General features: G+C 34.8%; 1 protein-coding gene across 1 annotated transcript; it reads left to right on the forward strand.

Moving 5' to 3' along the window:
- The first annotated feature begins 1,731 nt into the window (after nt 1-1,731).
- On the forward strand, nt 1,732-20,422 carry LOC145668194 (proteasome subunit beta type-4-like). Its single transcript, XM_081735836.1, has 6 exons — nt 1,732-1,909; nt 3,303-3,509; nt 5,279-5,425; nt 15,111-15,309; nt 17,712-17,798; nt 20,193-20,422. Exons 1-6 carry the CDS (start codon nt 1,785-1,787, stop codon nt 20,196-20,198), a joined length of 771 nt encoding a protein of 256 aa, XP_081591962.1. The 5' UTR covers nt 1,732-1,784; the 3' UTR covers nt 20,199-20,422.
- Nucleotides 20,423-20,651: the final 229 nt, after the last annotated feature.

The following is a 20,651-nucleotide window of genomic DNA, read 5'->3' on the forward strand; positions in this document are numbered from 1 at the left end:
CAGAGACTGTCGAGTCGAGACATGAGTCGAGACAGAAACATATTTTCGAGTCGAGACAACATTTTCTCGAGACGAGTCGAGACAGGCTTAAATCTCGACTCGACTCGACTCGAATGCATCCCTAGCAAGCTGGGATCGAAGCAAGAACTCCACGCACAAGAGGTGAATGCTCTACCACTGAGCCACCGCGGCCCCTACAAATTCATCAGATACGTTTTATGAATGCTATGTATTGATTTCCACTCCTATGACCTACATAGAAAGGGTTGTTTATATTGCTGTTCGTAAAACGCAACATATGTTCAAATTACGTGAAATGTATTTATTGTTATTTCACGTTATTAAAATAGATTGTAACATAGTCGGATATATGGTAGAATGATTCCTCATGTTATTGATATAACAAAACAATATAGCAATATAGCAAATAATCATGTCATCATTGGTAGTATTCAATAAATGCTGTTCGATATTGTTTTTGTTTATACATATCAGTACATAAATAATAATAATAATAATAATAATAATAATAATAATAATAATAATAATAATAATAATAATAATAATAATAATAATAATAATGACACAATGTAATTGATACCATATGTAAATTTTTAAGTACTAAATATGCCTTTATCATGTATTTGAATATTAATCTTTCTTTTTGAAAAATGGGTTTAAAATATTAATATCACTATAATAAAATGTAAAATGTAGGCTAAGACTATGGGGGGCGCCAAAAAGTTACTTTGCACGGGTGGAAATTTTGCCTTAGTCCGCCCCTGCCGTTAGTACACCCAGAACTACGTTAAGCGCCCTGCCGTTAGTTCGCCCAGAACTACGTTAAGCGCTCATGTATGTTTGAATCAATACTTGTGGATACTACAAATGCTTACTTGGGAGAGTGAGCAAACTATTCATTATTCTCTGAATGCAAGTGATAGCAGCAGTGTTCTCACAACTTCAAAATACCGAAAATCCTACCAGTCGGCCACGAAGGTCTATTTTGCACTGAGACCGACCATTCGTGGGCGCTACAGATTATTTAATAACAAATTTGCAAAACAAATAAATAGAAAATATAATATTAATCATAGTAATGAATAATCAAGCTTGTTTTGTAGAAGTTATATTGAAACTAGGGATTAATGAAAAACTTACATTTTTAATTTCACACATGCTATTAAATGTATGTTATTACTCTCAGAAAATGAAATACAGTAAATACAACAAGCATATGCTACGACATTTATAGAAATATGCAATTGCAGTATTAATTGCTTTGAATTGTAATTAAATCACAATTCCTGTAGCTTTCTTAATTTCACGAGAAAACAAATAACCAATACGTACTCGCACAACGGCAAATATATGGCACCATTTTTTCTATGTACCAGTAATACATACAGAAACATTACATTTCGAAATTCTCTTCAAAAAAGTGGCGGACAACTGCCACGTCTTGCCCCCCTGATGTCCGAGCGTTTCATTCCTTACTATCTTTCGCAAAATTCTACGTAATGGAACGCATGTCGAAAAATGTATATAGAAGCGAAAAGGCATTATAAGCAGTATGCGTATTATCGCAAATTTTGAATTGCTTTAATGTAAACCATGACGGAATATGCAGATTTCACACTAATTGCACGTTTGTTGCCGCTAAAATTCCATACATAAGGAGGTGAATGTCTGAGAAGAAGAGGATAAAGAAGTTTACCATTAAGAAACGGTGTCTTTATTTCATAACACCACCACCACAGTGATTAGACGATTTGACAGGCAAAATGGAAACGATGAGGTCGGATGTTATTACACCAAGTTTTTGGGATATTAACATACCAGGTGGTGTACCGGAATTTAGTAGGAATAGCAGCTTCGTATCCACTGGAGATATAGTACGACACACGCAGTAAGTTCGAATTACAAGTCTCGTTGTTTGTACTTTACAGAATGTATTCATTTTTGCACGGACTTCGTTGAGTTGAGTTGATTTTAGTTTAGCGTCCCTTTCAGCAGCGAGGCTATATGAGACGTGGATCTACTGATTAACGTGGAATCCGAACCACATGAGCTCCCGCACGGACTTCGTGTACTACAGGTCGAGTGAAAAGAAATGAATAAACAAGAGATATTGGTAATAGCATACATAAGAACCCCCTGATCTGCGTTTCTTCTGTGTTCTATTACCACTTCTACATGAAATACCATAAATTTTCTACGTAGTGCAATAGTAAGAAGTATCCATGTCCACAAGACATGCGATATGCGTTAACACCCCCCCCCCCATACACACAGTTATAGATAAAGTACAAGGGCACTACAAATGCAGATATAAAGTACAGGTACGTTCTTTTTGGCATATATTCCGAAGTTGGGTGTCCGCTTTCGTCAAGTTTTTTCACTTATTTCCTTTCCACACTTTCTGCAATTTGTTATTAGGTTCATTAATCCGTGCTCTTCACAAATTTTTAAAAGATTTTGCTCGTTATTAATGTATTCCTTCACAAATATTAAAACTGCTAGTTCATTGCCCTTGTACATTCGCCATATTGGTAACATAAATGCTAGTTTCTTTCCCACAATGCAACTGTTCGGTTACCTTGCGCCAAGTAGTTCCCTCCGCTCGCCATATAGTCCCATGTTTATAACCGCTTATATATAACAAATAAACAGATTTTTCGAGACTCTTATATATTATCAAGCACACAAACGATCAAATTATCCATATATTTCCTGTAAATTTTAAAAATTTCGCTGGAAACGGACGCCCAACTTTGGAATTTAACCCATGTTATTAAATGAAAACAGCTCGAGAAAAACAGTATATTTTGAAGCAGTAACTGTTTACGTCAATTTTAACACTCTAATATGGAAACATTTCATGCAATAAATATCAGTGTATTATTTGCACTTGTATGATTTAAGTGTTAGACATGGTAATTACCTACAAAACGCATCAATGACTTCTTGTCTTTTTTTTATTTTTTAAATCTAGGAAGAAATTGTATTTCTTGTAGAACTATGTATATTTATTCAGCATCATCCAATTATAGAGAAGAATGTTATTGATTCTTTGAGTTGTTATTAAATTTTCTTGTTAAACACTAAACTACTATTCCTTTTACTCCTTTTCTTATCAGGAATAAGGCTCCACGAGAGACCCTAAAGCTTGGAAGTGCAGTGATTTGTCAGAAATCAGAATCTTAAGATAAATTAGATTAGATAAATGTCACATACTTAAATGATAAAAAGTTAGTATTTTTTTTTTCTTGTATTGAAAACATTTTGTTTTCTTGTTGCAGGGCACCTGTCACAACAGCAACCTCAGTGCTGGGAATTGCCTTCAAGGATGGCGTTGCTATTGCCGCAGATATTTTGGGTTCATATGGTTCTTTAGCGAGATTTCGCAACTGCTCTAGAGTACTGAGAGTGAATAACAATGTGATCCTGGGCGCCGGTGGAGATTACGCTGATTATCAGTATTTGAAGGATATTATAGAACAAAAAATGTGAGTCAGTGAATAATCTTTAAATTGCAGCTGATCAAATTTCATAGTCGTATTTATTAGTTTTACTGTACTCAAGGATGATAGCCCAGATTTATCTCATGTGGACATTCTCCAGAATAATAACGCTAAAAAGTATGGTGGATGAAGGGATAATAATTCGTAAAATTGAAATTTGAGTATGAGCTTTGTCTTACTTTCTTATGCAGCACCGAGGTTATGAATGACGGGCCTTCCTATTAATGTGGGCTCCGAATCATGACTGGGATCTGAATCTGATGCAGTTGGCGGATGTGCAGACAATTATTCAAGATCAACCCTCGGAGTTTAAACCGTTACCCACCACATTATTTCAGATTACAGTACCACACCACTGGTCCTGATACGTCAAGTTGAAGAGATTGTATTTATAGTTAAGTTCAAGTTGAACTGTGCTGTATATTTCTTCGCATCTCATCTTGTTGTAAGATACATAGCAGCATCGGCATCCATTACGTAAAGACAATTTTCAGAAAAATGTCCCGTAGACTCTTCATTCACCAAATCCGTCAATTTTTCTTCAGTTTGTTTACTGGGCTACAGATAGTTCACATCACCATAGAGCAGACAGGATGATTAAGTATTATGGTAAATTTCGTATTTTATACATGGCTACTGGTTATTTTATATTCAAAGATGAGGATTACGGTATAATGGAAAATAGACACATGATATATGGTAAATGGATGAAATAATTGATTTGATATCGTACTAATTCCTGCATTGGTGCGAATTCTTAACTTTTTTTGACTCTTTATATATCTTAAACAAAGAATAATTTGTGAAAATAAGTTGCTCACTTATTTGTTTATTACGTCTCAAGCTTAATGTACTAAATTGTGTCGGTAACTTATTACTTTTCTGAGTAGATCTGCGTAAACCACGTAAAACTCTCTTTGCTTTTGACTGTCATCTTGCACATTTTGTGTCCACTCTGAAAAGTAATGCTGTCGAATTAATATATATAATCTAAATTTCTCGTACCTGGACAACTGTTCTTTTAAAAATCTTGTTGCTAAAAAATAACGTAGTATTAATTTGTAGAGTTGTCTAACTTCTTAAGAATATTTGGTTGAGTTACCTAAATTCTTGACCTAGATCTGTGAATGAAACTTAGATGAGTACACTTCTTTAACTAACCATGGAATATTCAATAAATAAATATTTAAAATTATATAATGATAGTTAAACAAGTTACTATGCAATTGCACAGATTGTTCATTCACCTTGTATTTACTGTTTCTTAAGTATTTACTACATCTATTCGACAATCCTTGTTACCTGCCTTGGTAGGTCTGATTAACTCATGTGAAACTCTTGTCACTTCTTAGAATGCCATCTTTCACGTTTTTAAATGTGCTCTCAGTTAAAAAATAATGAAATCCAGAGGTTAGCACAATTTCCTGAACTGTCCGAAATATTTTTTTCAGTTATTTTTCCTCTTCACTTCAGTTTTTTAACTGAACTAAAATCATGTAAGAATGGTTTCAACTCATCTACATGTATGAATTTGCGTTTGAGGCAATATTGAATAAATGATTATGGTTTAATGAGAAAGTCAGCAGTGAGGCTATTTCAACCCGTTAAAACAAGTTTGATCCATCATTGAAAGTTATTTATTTATTTATTTATTGCATAATCACTTTATTTGCTTTAATGCTATAAAGAATATAAGCGAAGATGTTTGCAACGTATTGCATATCACCATTTTGTGTTAATTTTTCTTATTACAGAATTGATGAAGAGTGCTTGGATGATGGTTTTAACTTGAAGCCCAAATCTCTGTACTGTTGGCTAACACGTGTATTATACAACAGACGTAGTAGATTCGATCCGTTCTGGAATAACTTCATTGTTGGAGGTTTGGAGGATGGAAAACCGTGAGTAAACACGAATTGTATAATTTACAATAGTATACTGTTTATATTAAAAGCACGATCCAATATGTCAAACACTAAACTACTTCAAATGGGTTTCTAAACTGAATGTTCTGTAATTGTTCTCTTTACGTCTACTTGATTTTGTTAAAAGCTTTGTTTTGTGAAGAGCGTTCAGTAATTCAGTTGTAGACCTAAGGTTTGCAAGTGGCATTCGAGAACATGTTGGTTCTGTGATGAACAAACTGTTTTTCTCAGAGTAAATTTGAACATTATTTCTTTTATGATTTCATCCATTATTTGCAGTTATCATCCTTCGTTTCTTACAAGGTACAGATGTTTAGCCTTTATTGGCACGAGTCAATTATTTCGTAAGCCTAAGTAACGTAAATTACATGATTAAAAACTAAGAACTGTGAGCACCGAAATCCGAAGGACTTATTTCTTTCAGTTGTTGGTTTTCAAATTGGGAAATACGTGGTTAGCATATCACTTGCTCCATTGCTCTTATTACTGATTTTCTTGACTGAACCTCGTTGTATATTTCTTAAAAGCACTGGGGGAACGGTGTGTTGCCAGGACCATTTAGCTTTTCCTAGCCATCACGAATCACTCATTATAAATTTAAAATAAAGTCATCCTCATCATCACCTCTCCCTTGGCCTCAGTACATACTTCTGGGACGTAAAACAAGAAAAGTGGTTGTTTCTGCCTTTTTAGTAGTTGGCCTCACCCTTGGCGATAGGAAGGTAATGAAAAAGTTATACATGATCATCACTATCATGCCCTAATGTTATGTGTTTGTAATAAATACATTTTACATGTAGTGCGCTAAGGACATTTGCCTTCATTTATAAAACTTCGAAAAGGCTGATGTGCTGACCCTATCTAGTTTTGAAGACTTATGATTGTTGCCATCTAGTGTTATACCTTGTGTAGGTGTTACAACAATATAAAACAGAGTATTATATATATAGGTAAGTTCTGCAAAGCTTGAACCGATAAGCGGCACACTGTGAACCTCGCATAGTACAGTGGTGTCTATTTTGTGACATAAGAAATTTTTATCACATAGGTGTAGTGTTTGTAACTCATTTATTTTCTGAAAATATCACTCTTTTTAATCTGATATAGAAAAAAGACGTACGAAATAAAAAATAAAAAATAAAATAAAATAAAACATACTGCCCATACAGTTTTGCGTATTTATATTTAAATGTTAGGGAATAAGTTACATCAGAAGAAGGTAGAAGATATATTTGTAAACCGATGAAATTAACTATATCTTCTTCAGGCATCAGGTATAATTTGGTATATTTTGTTTTCGTAAAATACCTGTACCTCCTAACGCTATGGGCCATAGGAATAGAGTGAGAGATACCCGAAGTCAAGACTGAATTTGTACCCGGACTGAAGGGAATGAAGCCGGGTCTCTCACCCCTAGCTGATCGATCAACTGAAGGAACTGTAAGACTAGGATCAGATTTACCGATAACACACAGTAAGGTGTATGAATTGACTATTGCGTGGTCCAGTAGGTGGAATTTTATTTATTTATTTATTTATTTATTTTTTATTATTTTTTTTTAAGTCCACTTAGCTGTTCTGTGTGGAATAGGAGCAGGTGATTTTATCGGCATCACTAATATAAACCATTATTCTAGTCTCAGTTGGTACGTTTCACAACGTTCTTCTGTTGACTCAAAACACGTTTCAACTTGTAGCTTGTTAAATTCTTCAGTATATGGACTTCACGCTTGTTGGGCCACATTAGAGCAGTCAAGTTTCCCTTTACATGTTCGTTAACTTGTTCATTTGTGTCTAGTAGACCATTGCGTGAAGTTTGTCAGCATTTTTAACGACCTGGAATTGACAGCTTCGAAACTGATCCTCTTCCCGAATGGTATAGAGGAGCTAACGAAATTATCCATATATAATTTATGGTCAGCTTCTTCAACGGTCATGGACAATTCGACGAGAACTTCAGTGCTCAAAGTCTTGACTGTTAGTCCGGTTATTATCCTTTTTAGCTTAAACGTTATGTTAACAATATAATCCAAATTTCATATATTTGCTGCCAAATATCCTCCACTAAGAACACATTATTTGACCAGACCCTTTCTTCTGTCCTTTGAAGAAATAAAATATTTCAGTTCAACGTCCCACGATTATGCCCTCTAAGCTAAGGGATACTATGATTAAGGCAAGTGAACGATAATGGGAAAAATTTAAGGAATGAGGAAAGAGAGGAAACAGATGTACCCCGAGAAAACCCACGGATACAATGTTATCCACCACGAACTTACTTGGTCGGGGACCGAAGCGTGGCCCCCACGCACCAAAGGTAAACGCTTTACCAATGGGCCACTCTGTCCTTTGAAGAGAAGTTTCTTTATCTATAGTAATGTGTTTACAGCAGGATTCACACACACACACAAAAGTTTAAACCAAAAAAAAAAAGTTTTAAATCGTATGAACTGCATGGTGACGTTTTCACATATCAAACCATCTGCATTAGTTTTATCTCCTTTTCGCCTTTTAGTCAAGGCGTCCCATGTTCAATTCTCGATCGAACCACAACCCTTCTTTCGACGGTAAACCAAGTAGCGGTTCGGATGTCACTTTAATCGAGTCTTCCCTTTAATAACCTAGGTATTACATAGAATGTTAAGTCTAAACATACGAAGCGAAACCAAACTGTATATTTCTGCTGCCTGAATGCCTGTTGTTTTATTTATTTATTTTAAAAAACGTTCCTTAATTGTATTGATAGCAGGGTTGGCTGGTTTAAACCATGGTTTAAACCAAAAAACAAAAAAATGTTCGTAAAAGTGTAAGTGTTTGTAAAATCTTGATGAACACACATTTATGGGTTATCACGTTTCACTCCCGTATATTATTCGTATTATATTCAGACCTAAATTCCTCATTCATTACTCAAAAAGATTATACTACAAAAGCAACTTCTTTCTACAAGTTTATTTTGTGATTTTATTGTAGTTGTTATTATTGTTATGTAATTGTAATCGAAGAAAAATTCTAAATATTGTTTCGTTTCAATATTTACTATTGATAAAATACATTGAAAATGCCGTACTTTTTTTGTGTGTAGGGGGGGGGGGGTCATACAGACCCCACGAGAGGCATTTAGTGAAATAAGTATCTTTGGTATCTATTTATGTATAAATGAGTTTGAGCCAAAGTGAACTCAAATAATTCGTATCTTTATTCACTTTTCTTATTGATATGCAGATTAAGTCGGTGTATTTCTTTAATTTGGACCAATAAAAATCGTTGTTAACTAACTTGAACTAAATTAGTTCTTCTGTACTTCGTAGTACTTTGAAATTGTTCATATGTAATTCTGTGTAATGGTTTCACTTGTGCAACTGTTCATCTTTTTGTCCTTCTGAAATGACTCTTGACAGTTATATTAAGAAGCATGTAAAGATCAGTATAACGTATTTTTTTTTTTTATCAGGATTCCTTCGTGAGTGAGTCGGCAGACGTATCGCATTTGTGGCCAATTAGTCCTGGTTCTGAGTTCAAATGGAGGACAATTTCTCTCGGATGTAGCTCGAGAAGCGGTTTTTATTCCGCTTTAAGCTTATGTGACCCCTTCCAGCATAACCCGGTTGTTGCATAATAACATCAAGGCGAAACAAACTTATTTCTGTCCATATATGATATGAATATATAGAGCAAATCATTTAAACCATAAAAACCTGGTTTAAACCAAAAAAAACTGGTTTAAACCAAAAAAACCGGTTTTTTGGGTTTTTTAAATAAAAACCATGGTTTTTGCCAACCCTGATTGATAGAAATTAGCATAATTTATCGACTGCCTTCGTAGCTTCCAACATTAACTTGGATTAGGCGTTAAGTTTTAATTTAATTGAAATATATCTACATACTAAATTTGTAATTTAATACCTCAGCTTTAGCGTACTGATTATGATACGTTGACCATAAAATTTTACATGCCAAGCAATAACGGGATTTCTCCGTTATTGGTTTGCATTTAAACTAACAGGATTTTCCCAATGGCTAAGGCGGGAGTTTCCCGATTTATATATAATTCTGTATAATAGTTTCATTTGTGCAACTCTTTATCTTTTGTCCTTCTAAAATGACCCTTGACAATTATATTAACAAGTATGTAAAGATCGTATATGTAAATAATGTATTTTTGTTAGGAGTCCTTCGTGAGTGAATCGGCAGACTCATTGCATTTGTGGCCAATTAGTCCCGGTTTCGAATCCAAATGGAGAACGATTTCTCTCGGATATAAGCCGAGAAGCGGTTTGCATTCCGCTTTAACCTCATGTGACCCCTTCCAGCATAACCCCGTTGTTGCATAATAACACGAAGGTGTAACAAACCTATTTCTGTCCATATGTAATATAAATACCTAGAGGAAATGATTAAGCCCAAATATATATGTATATATAAATAAAAAAAAATAAACCAAAAAAACTTTCGTTTTTTTTAAATAAAAACCATGGTTTTTGCCAAACCTGGTTTACAGTGAGAATACACATTACCATAGTTTGAGATTATTTTCTCAGAGATTTCTGATCTTACATAATTGTCGTTGTTCGGTGTACTCCTTTCAAGGTTTCTACGCATTATTGTCAAGGAAAATAATTATTTTCAAATGGCTTACCGCTAATTATTTTATAATAATAAAGTGGAAAAACATTCAATCCTTCACTTGTCATGTAATATTGAAATCAGTCCATTCTCGATGTACAAATAAGATGCATCCTACCTACACTTACGCAGCGTTGGAAACACATTGACATCGTTTGGAAGTTGCTGCTCTGATCGTGTACCACCTAATTGAACGTACGCTATGTAGCTGGTCAGGATACTGGGTGGGCTGAATACGCCACATATTATGTATTATAATCCAATTGAATGAGCAAATAATAACTGATATTGCAATGTTGTTAAGAATGAAACTAGTGGGATTAGTGGACAGAAAGACGTAATGTGTACATTCTTTTGTCATTTTGTTATGTCCTACCGCATATGTTACTATTGTATTCCGAAACTGTCAGAAACATAGGATAGTTTACTAACAGATATTTTACCACCAAATCGTGGTATTAAATCAACTGAAGACCGTAATTAACCAGTAGAATTCCACATAATATGAGTTATGAACAAGAAAACAGTTAAACAGACGTATGAGGTATAATTTCTTAATGTGCATACAATGTATGACAATCTCACTGTTTTCTTGAGATACTTCTGTTATGACAATGAGTAAACAATTTTATTGTGAGAAACTACCAATGAAAATAAATGTCAACTAAAGATGTTTGCGAAAAAATGGAAACACCTGAAGAAAACTCAATTTATTTTGTTAATACGTCTTGGATTATCGTTAGTTTCCAGACCTTCTGATTCGTCATGGAATGAGGAGTTTAAGTTATTAATGTTTTTCAGAGGTACATTTATCGTTCGTAATGCAGTTCATTACTCAGTTCCATCAATGAAGATGAAGGAGGAGAAAATCTGCTCTTGAGTTTGAGCTCGAGAACATATCATAGGTGTTCAATAGCGTTGAAGTCTGGGGATTGGAAGGGCCTGGAGATGTGGTTTAGTTTATTTTGATGCCTCAGCAGCGTGTGCTAGGATTTTCATCTTGGTAGGACACATCTGGACCATAGGGTGTTCATTCTCACCTAAATTGTCCACGTAATCACAGTAATAATGCGTCCTGTGAGGATAACCACAGGACCTGCGGAATACCAGGAAATTGCGCCCACGGCATCACATAACCGCAGTCATATTTCACGGTAAGGAGGAGACGGTTTGGAGCGTAAGATTGCTTGGGCTTCCACCGTAGGAAAACAGCTTTTTGTTAGAGGTAAGGTGAAAGATAACTCACTTGACCATATTACCCATTTCAGTCATCGGAAGTCGTGTTCTTAGCACCATATTCTATGCCCTAAGGCGTTGTTGACGGTTTTCAACGATTGAAAACTGACTGCGAATATTCAGGGAATGCAACCCGCGTTGGACAATAGACTGTTCTAGTGTACATTGAATTTCGCATTAGCTATAGAGTACTTAGTAACAATCGTCCTCCGTACTTGGCAATCATTGTCACTGGTACTCCTCTTCCATCCACTATTCCTCTGCACTAATGATTTCTGTAAGCCATCACTTTGGACTCTGTTCCTCGCGACACCTAACATACTGGCCACCTTAGGTACACTTGACCTAACCAACTGCGCACCGACAATTTCGCCTTTTTGAAATTCAAATCGGTCTCCCATTGTGCATCACTACCGTCTCCCCGCTTCACACATCTATGTTCCACACTGCTTGACGTATTGTATATGATCACGTAACACAGTACTAACAGTGGGTGTGCCACATCGTCAGTTACTATCTTAAACACGTTGTATTGCAGACTACGTGTGTTTCCATTGTTTTGATACTTATTCAGAGTTTTCAAGGTTTCTGCGGTCAATTTCAAATCAAATCGAAACGAATATACTAGGTAGGGACTGTAATTAAATGGTAAAAATAAACAAACATTCTAGACCCTTCAGTTTTAAAATCACTAAAACTGTACAATTCGAACGTGTAGCATGTCATTATTAATTTATAAAAATTACTTTATTAAGGCTATATATTCATCCTATGAGCATTTTTAAGAACTCATCTGTTCCTTTTGAGCTCCTTCGTGGCTAAGCGGTTAGCCTACGCGCCTTTGGCGTGGGAGACCCGGGTTCGATTCTCGGCAGGAGCTCATGTGTTTCGGATTCCACATTAATCGGTAGGTCTACGTCTCATATAGCCTAGCTGCTGAAAGGGACATTAAACTCAAAATCAACTCAACTCATCTGTTCCTTTTGTCTGGCATAATCTACAGGGGGGGGGGGCTAACATCGAAACAAATTAAATACAAAGATTTTTGTCACCTCAACCCTCATAGCTAATTTGTTAAAAAATGGAAGAGTGAACAACGATCAGCGTTCACTGACCAATAAGTATTCACAGAATATAATCAGAATAAGTGTTGGGCTTCACGTTTCAAGCTTACGAAATTAGTACTACATCCAATAATAAGGTAACAAGTAAATCAAACAGTACCGATACGTGGATTTTATTCAAATGTTGATCAAAGCTGTCATTTGATTTAAACAAAGCTAGCGATAAAGTATGATTTGAAGATTAGCTATAAATTAGCTTCTAATATTGATTATAAAAAGTATTTTGTTAAATAAGTTACCCATGCAGGAGTTTACAATGCCATGTGTCAGTGCGCGATAATTCATGTATTGGTATGACCAAGAGAAACATCAGAACCAGAATTACAAGAGTTCTATGGATCAGAATTCAGCTATTTCTTAATTGTTAAAACATTTAAGGATGTCCAACCACAATATTAAGGATGTCAAAATTATCCACCAAAAGCATCTTCAATAATAATAATAATAATAATAATAATAATAATAATAATAATAATAATAAAAGTGTGTATGAATCTTATTACGTTAGGACCAAAAACGCCTCAACTACTGTGTGCGCAAGGAAAGGTGGCTTCTGACAGTTGGGTAGAGCACGTGGAGTATTGGAAGCTTTGATCCAGAGGCTCCGCAACAGAGACAGCAGCTCTGGCGACAAACTTAAGACGTTTAACAAGTCGTCTCAACTACCGGCAACAGCGCGGTCAGTGACCTTCGTTGCTTAGAAACAGCGTGGAAGAATACTGCTGTGATTGGCGAACAATCCTCCCTCTCATTTTGTTTAGAGCAGCGTTTCCCAACCTTTTTCAACTTGCGGCACACTACGGGTGTTATTTGGATTCTCGCGGCACACTTATAGATATTATTTGTAAATATAAAACACAGTGGTATTTTTTTTCTGTGATTATTGATCTCCTTCTCACAGAAAAGAAAGCTTGATCACTGGTTTTTCCCCGTGGTAAATCATTATGCTTATTTTTCATTCAAATTTAAAAATAGAAAACAATTGTAATGAAATATTGGACTCAGGTTTTTAAAAATACGCTTCCCTTTTGTATCCAACCAACCTTTTACTAAGAAGGAAGATCAATAAATAACGAACGAACAAACAAATCTCTTTTTACTTCTAAAACACAAATGTAGGTAATTTGTCGAAAGGATTGAATGATATTTTAAATTTTCAAGTTATGAAATAGTCTGCAACAATAAAGAAGCAATAATGGTCATAACAATGATAACAAATACGTTTTCAACAGAGCAGTAACACGGTATGTAACTTAAAATTGTAGACTCACAGTAGAGGTTCATAGTAATGTGAAATACAAATATACATTTTCCCCTACGTTTTGCAATTTAATTGCTATAAAATTAATAATTTTGTTTCGATTCCTCGCGGCACACCAGCGGCCCATTCACGGCACACCAGTGTGCCGCGGCACACCGGTTGAGAAACGCTGGTTTAGAGCATGTGTAGCAGTCTGTCTGAGGCCACCTTTCAGTAACTCAATAATAAATCCGGATAACTGGCTAAGAATGGGGATAATATCATCAACAGTTACACTAAGAAATTTAAGTTACCTTCAAGTTTATCACTTCTTGATGTTCAGAGAAAGCAAATACTTAAAAATATGTTCGTTCAAAGCAGCAATTAGACATGGAGAAATATGCAACAAAACTCATACTGTGTTTATATTATCTTAGTTGTTACTGTTTAACGAATGTTTATCGTTGTTCACTTTATTATTATAACTAGCCTTTGGCTAGATGGGAGCTCTGCTCCCAACCCCTCGCGGCGTTTGCTCGGCCTACGGCTTTGCATCTCTCATGTATCAGGCTTTGCATCAACAGTGAATTTCGTGCATTTGCTCTTCATATTTCCTGAATTTGCTCAGCTGGTGGCTTTGCTCCCACAGCCCCGCGTTTGCTCGGCCTATGGCCTTGCACCTCTTAAACCCACAATTCTATCGAATTTCAAGTTTCTTCTCCTATTTCAACACTATCTACAAGATAATTTTGTATCTCAAGACAACGCCTATTTTAAATAACATGGGGAAATTCTTCGTCCTCCCTTTAGAGCCCCTAAAAATTAAAAATATTCACTTCTAGCAATTTTCCTGTCAGTTAGTCTCGAAAAGCTACAATCGTCCCAAGTTTCAACTTTCCACGTCAACAGAAGTACTCGTTCATGTAGTTTATGTGTGCCAGTATTTATGTCAGTTCATGTAGTTTTATATATGGTTAGGATATAAGTAATCAAATTTCTGACAAATTAGTTTTGAGTGTTTTCTAGACAGTGATTATACTCTATTTTCGTACGTCAAAGTTATAAAATCTATGCATGTAATTTTGAGTAATAACCAATTTTGAATGTTTAAACCATCATATTTGTACTAAGTACTACTAAATACTGATTTTATTCAATAGCTTTTTGTTACTTAAAATAACGTAGAAGGGGGATAATTTTATCATGCAGTAGCATCAGTTTAGCCTCTAGATCTTCGTACATAAAATATATTAAGATTTCTTGAATATAATGAGAAATTGGTTATTTTTAGCTATTTTTCTCTTGATATTGTATCGAGACATGTAATTTCTCAATCATGTAAGATTCATTGGTCAGTTTTTGATCAATGTAACATCACATTTTTTTTCATCAATTTGTATTTTATTTATTTATTTATTTATTTTGTTTTTATTAGGTTCCTTGGCACTGTTGATCTGAGAGGTACTGCTTTCGAAGACTCCCAGATAGCAACAGGATATGGTGCCTACATAGCATTACCATTAATGAGGGAGGCTACTGATAAGAATCCAAACATGACCGCTCAGGAAGCTAGGAATCTGCTTATTAAATGTCTGGAGGTGCTGTATTATCGCGATGCAAGATCTTTTCCTAAGGTAAATAATTTTCTTCTTTCTTTTTGAATAATTTCCTATAATTCCTTTTATGCATATACCTGTAGTATGTTTTACTTATTTTCCATTCCGTATTAATACTATTCACTTTATTGAAGAGAGACAAACACCGTGTGCGTGGGTTTTCTCTGGGTTCTCCCGTTTCCTCCCACCGTCTCCTTTAGCCTAACCGCCATAACCGTGGGACGTAAAACTCGAAGATTTCATTTCATTTTGTATTGAAGAGATGAGGTCCAGTTTATTATTAGCACGTGGGAATCCAAAAATGCAACATTTCCTTACGTACGACGGAAACTATGCTTTTATTTACTGGCTCTTCATATAAGAAGTTTTTTCAATTAGTCATACATACACCAATCTAATGAAATACTGGTAGTTACTCTTTTACTGAAGAGGCTGTTCTGCCAGTTGGTAGTCCGTATTTTTGGGTTTTTGGTATCTTACTTGTACGCGCGTAAAACGCAACATAAGTGTTAATTATACTAACACAAAATTAATTTTAAAAAAAGTCTGTAAATGGAAACTATACGTAATCATTCAGTAAATTTTTAGAATCGTAGTTACAGTAATATGTAAATTTTAACATATGTGGGAGCCTTGAAGCTTGCTTGTAGGAGACAATATTCTTTCATAATATTATTTTTCAAACAAACATTGTGGAATCGTGTTTAAGATCATTATGTACCGTAACAGTTCTGTTCAGACTTCTAGGATCGAAAGAATTGTTTTGACAATATAACATACTGTATTATTGTTATCTTCAGTATTTAGTATTAAAGTTAGGTTTTCTTCAGGAAACATCTTGAGGTAAAATTTTCCTGCAATTCTTTTATTTGAAATGTTTTGGTTGGTAATTCAAAGTCTTAAGAGAACTCAGTGATAGAAATTCTGCGTATGAGTTGCATGGAAATTGTCCGTAACAGTTGCAATTCAAAAATTGTGTAAACGCATCAGGCTCGAAACCATTATATATATATATATATATATATATATATATATATATATATACAATAAACATCTAAAAGTAAACTTTTGTTTGCTTCGTAGCCTATCCGAATCAAATTTCCAGTAAATTGTTTTGTAGACGACCTGTTCGTAAAACTTATTTTATCCAGATACAATAAACTATGTTTCCCCTAGCAGTCACGGTCATCTACATCGACAGGATTAAAATGTGGTGCTTTTTTCTTTCTTTCTTTTAAGTAGCTGGAAATAAATAAAAGTAGTAAAAAAATATCAGATTTGCAATATAGTACATTTTCTGTGATTAATTTAAATTAAAATACAGATTTTTAACAACCGGCAAGAAGTTAATTCAAATAGAAGCCTATTTTTGATAAGGAATAGATCAGTTTAGTAGTTTCGTCACCTCTGCTGTCAACCCAAGTATAAAGTTCCGAAGGTCATATTTTCAGTTTTAAACAGAACATCTGCTAGATAGCCAAAACATAGGCCAGTATGTGTTTGTAAATGTTCCTTACGTTCCTTAACTTTGATCCATTTGCTCATAAAATCACAATCTTTCAGAAACTTGAACAAAAAGTGTAATTTTCTCTCTCAATATGACAATAATCGGTCAACACACGATATAACACTTGTAAGTTCCATGGCTTTGAAACCCACAGAAAACAATGGCGCTGGAATACTGGCGGAAGTATGTCATGCTTAATTCATCCATTATAATTTTCACAATTGGTTAACAATGCATTGTCCTGTATATTTATAATATCATAAATGAAAATTCAAGTATAACCTCAAAAACATGATGAAAACACACTATCGGTATACTCCGTGGAATATCTTGGATCGTGAAATGAATCAAATAACTTAATCTTTAAGTTATCAAATAAGAATGGGTAAGGGAATGCAGTTTATTATTTTAAAAGTCCTTAAATCAATTACTTATTACTTTCTACATTTTTATTAGTGATCCATATTAAAGAAAGTAGCCATAATACGTTATTTATTTTACGCTGTCTGAACTAATTCTTAATTTAGTACATATTTTGCAACACTTATCAAACAAGTACGACAGATAACAAGATATCGCCACTACTAAAACATCATAATAGGAGGTATTATTTGTCTCAAATACTAATGAATATCATATAAGGGAAACGTAATGCATGTAAGAGCCTATTTTAATTTGTAGTGAGGACATATACGTGTATCCCCATTTAAGCTATAATCTAGGGGATAAAAGAGTACGTTAAGCTCTGCATCTGTTTGAATTGATCAAGGTAATATGGATTTAATTTCATGTAAATATATTTAAAACGTGTAATGTAAAATAATGAATAATGGCGAACAACGTATGTACATTGCTGTGTGTTTGTTTATATTACATATTTTAGTTTGGTTAAGTGATCTTGTCCTTTTTCCAGTTCGAAATCGCAATTTTAACGAAAGACGGTGTTAAAGTTGAAGGACCACTGGAGCTGACAACTAAATGGGATGTGGCTCATATGATTGTAAGTTAGACATAACTAAATTATTCTTACTTTAAAAGTTCGGCTATTTTTGTTAAGATTACAACCAAAAACCTTTTTTATGTGCCCTGGGATTCTTATTCTAATTATTCTTCACTGCTTTATTTCAGGATATTCCTGGATATTAGTTTATGTGAATTACGTTTGGTTTCTAATTAGCCTGATAATTGGATTCCATTAAAATAAATTTATTGTGTACTTTGTGTAAACAATTATGGTGAAGTTATTCTTAAGAGACTTTCAATCTGACGTAAAATGTGCGTATTGCTAATGCAGAACCGTTTTATCTGTAACCTAGCTACTGATGGAGAAGGATCAGAAGCAATCTGTTTTCTCTTATACCTTATCCTCTATATGTGCGGACTCGGTGTAATTCTTAGGGTAAAAAAGAACATTTGAGCCTTGAGAATTATGGCTAGTCAAGACCGTAGTACAGTGCCTGGTTATTAACTACTACGTTACTCACAAAGGACCATCCGATTTGGTGAATTCAATTGCTGAAAATGATTGCTAGCACTGGATTCAAAAAAAAAAAAAAAAAAAAAAAAAAAAAAAAAAAAAAAGGAGAGAAAAAGAGGGTGTTTAGTGGCAGACCATATACAGAGTGCGAGATAAATGAGGGCACAGTGCGAAGATTGAACGTAGAAAATGTCCTAGAAATGCCATGTTAATTTTGAAACGATAGAGGGATTGAGGTCAAATGGATATGAGGAATGCATGTAGAGTTCCACTGAATGGGCGTAATGTGAGCAGTGTTTTAACTACCAGTTGTTTGTAACTGGTTTTGAGAAGAATCACTAGTGTTACAAAAGGCACGTTTTGTTGGAGGGATCATTAATATATCAAACCTAAATGGGACAGATGTCTTTGTGTAAGGTATCACGCCAGCATTCATTCAGTGGAAAGACTTCTCATTCCGTTACACGTTTTAAATATTCTTCTTGATGTTCCAGAATTTGATACTCTCTCTTTCTTCCCCTCGTGCATGCAACGTGCTCATGGACCGTACTACAGGGTCTCTAGTTCCTCATTCACGACAGTATTGATACATTGCCATATATGGCAAACTGTACTGGCCACTATTGATTTCAATAGAGGATGTGTGTCAAGAGCCATATGTCATATTACTCCTTTCCGTATGTTCTTGCGCTAATTCCAACACGGCAACTTTTCAGATGTCCTCCATGATTCACATTACGCCTGTTCAGTGGAGCTTTAAATGCATTCCTCATATCAAACATTTGACTCCAATGCCTCTACTCGTTTCAAAATTAGCATGGCAATTCTAGATATTTTCTACGTTCTATCTTCATACTTTGCCCTCATTTATCTCCCACCCTGTATACGGTCTGCCACTAAACACCCTCTTTTTCTCTGTTTCTTTTGGTGCTGAATGCAGTGCTAGCAATCATTTTCAGCAATTTGATTCACCAAATCGAAATGGTCCCTTGTCAGTTCTCTTCCAGATCAGCTGGACGTTTTCACTCTTTAAGTTTAATGAGTTATGCATTAAAATCCTATGAAACTGCATGTCATAGTGATTAGCATACCGGCAGAGTGAGCCGGAGATTTTGATTCAATCAGAGGCACAGTCATATATTTTTATTCTTTGAATTTCATCGAATTTGCACCAGTAAAGGTGGTGATACTGTTTCCTATTTTTTCATATGTATGATATACAAAGAGTGAATAAATGCCGGTCGTCAGCTTATTGTGTCCATGCATTAATTGGTACGGTATCCAGCCTGCTCCCTGAGCAATCATTCGCTCTATCATTTTTGAAGTCGGTCGATAAAACGAAGACCTGAGTTCGGTTCACGGTCCAGTCATGCATTTTTCACTCTTTGTATATCATAGATTTCGCACCTGCAAAGAAACTGATGTGATATAAAATCAGTTACTTCCTTCATTTATCTTGTATCAGGTATAATATCTATTTCAAATACCTTAGATGATTATTAATATAGACACTTGATTGTCCAAGCACATCAATTGTAGTACAGTCGGTGATCTGAATAGCTGAACACTACTGTAATCGCGAGTAGTATGGCTGGCCTAGAAACAGACTGGTTAGCGTAGCATTGTGCTTACTAGCATGATAAGCCAGAGGCAAAGGTTCGATCGCACTTTCCAGTTTGTGAAATGTATTCGATTGCAAGGAGTGAAAATGACCCAAAATGTGTGCCTGGAAAGATTGAACTCAGTTTCCAGCTTTCAGTGCTAGTGTTAGCGACTACACTAATCAATCCTCCCTGAGGTCAATATTTGAATTTCATTATTACGATATATTTTAAAACGAATTTTGTTAAATTATAGTTAGCTAAGGTACCTGTATCTTTCTAAAGATAAACTAATACTGAGTTCTTATATTTTCAGGGTTAATGATGTTCTTGAAGTTAAAAGAAACTCCATTCTTTGCCTGTTGCGTTAAATTTTGAAGAAAATTTCATCTGAGTTTTTTGCATTTTTTACTACTGTGGTGGTTCTGAAAAGTAAAAAGAAACTAGTGCGTCTGATCCATCTTGAAGAAAATATTGTCAGAATTTTGTTATATGTACTACTTTGAATTATCTGATTGCTAAACCAATAAAAATAATTTAATTATATTTTTTAATGTAGTCCCTTGATTATTGAATGTATGAATACTCCAGTATTTATATTTCGAGTTCTAGAAGTTATTTGTTTTGTTTTGTTAGATGTTTCAGATGAGGAATCATCGTCACTCTTATAATAGAAACTTGAAACAAAATACAACTGGTCCTTCATTCCATATCTATTGTAATGTCAGCTTACTTGCTTTCTACATGGTAAGTCTGTACAACTAGTACCACTTCT

Source organism: Thermobia domestica, chromosome 13, assembly GCF_964235325.1.
Source record: "Thermobia domestica chromosome 13, izTheDome1.hap1.1, whole genome shotgun sequence".
Taxonomy (NCBI): Eukaryota; Metazoa; Arthropoda; class Insecta; order Zygentoma; family Lepismatidae; genus Thermobia; species Thermobia domestica.

What these genes read in the sequence shown, in the direction of transcription:
- LOC145668194 (XM_081735836.1), top strand. Translation starts at nt 1,785, where the DNA reads ATGGAAACGATGAGGTCGGATGTTATTACACCAAGTTTTTGGGATATT. An exon ending in GATATTATAGAACAAAAAAT is followed by an intron (nt 3,510 to 5,278) that starts GTGAGTCAGTGA and finishes TTCTTATTACAG; the next exon opens with AATTGATGAAGAGTGCTTGG. An exon ending in GGTTTGGAGGATGGAAAACC is followed by an intron (nt 5,426 to 15,110) that starts GTGAGTAAACAC and finishes TGTTTTTATTAG; the next exon opens with GTTCCTTGGCACTGTTGATC.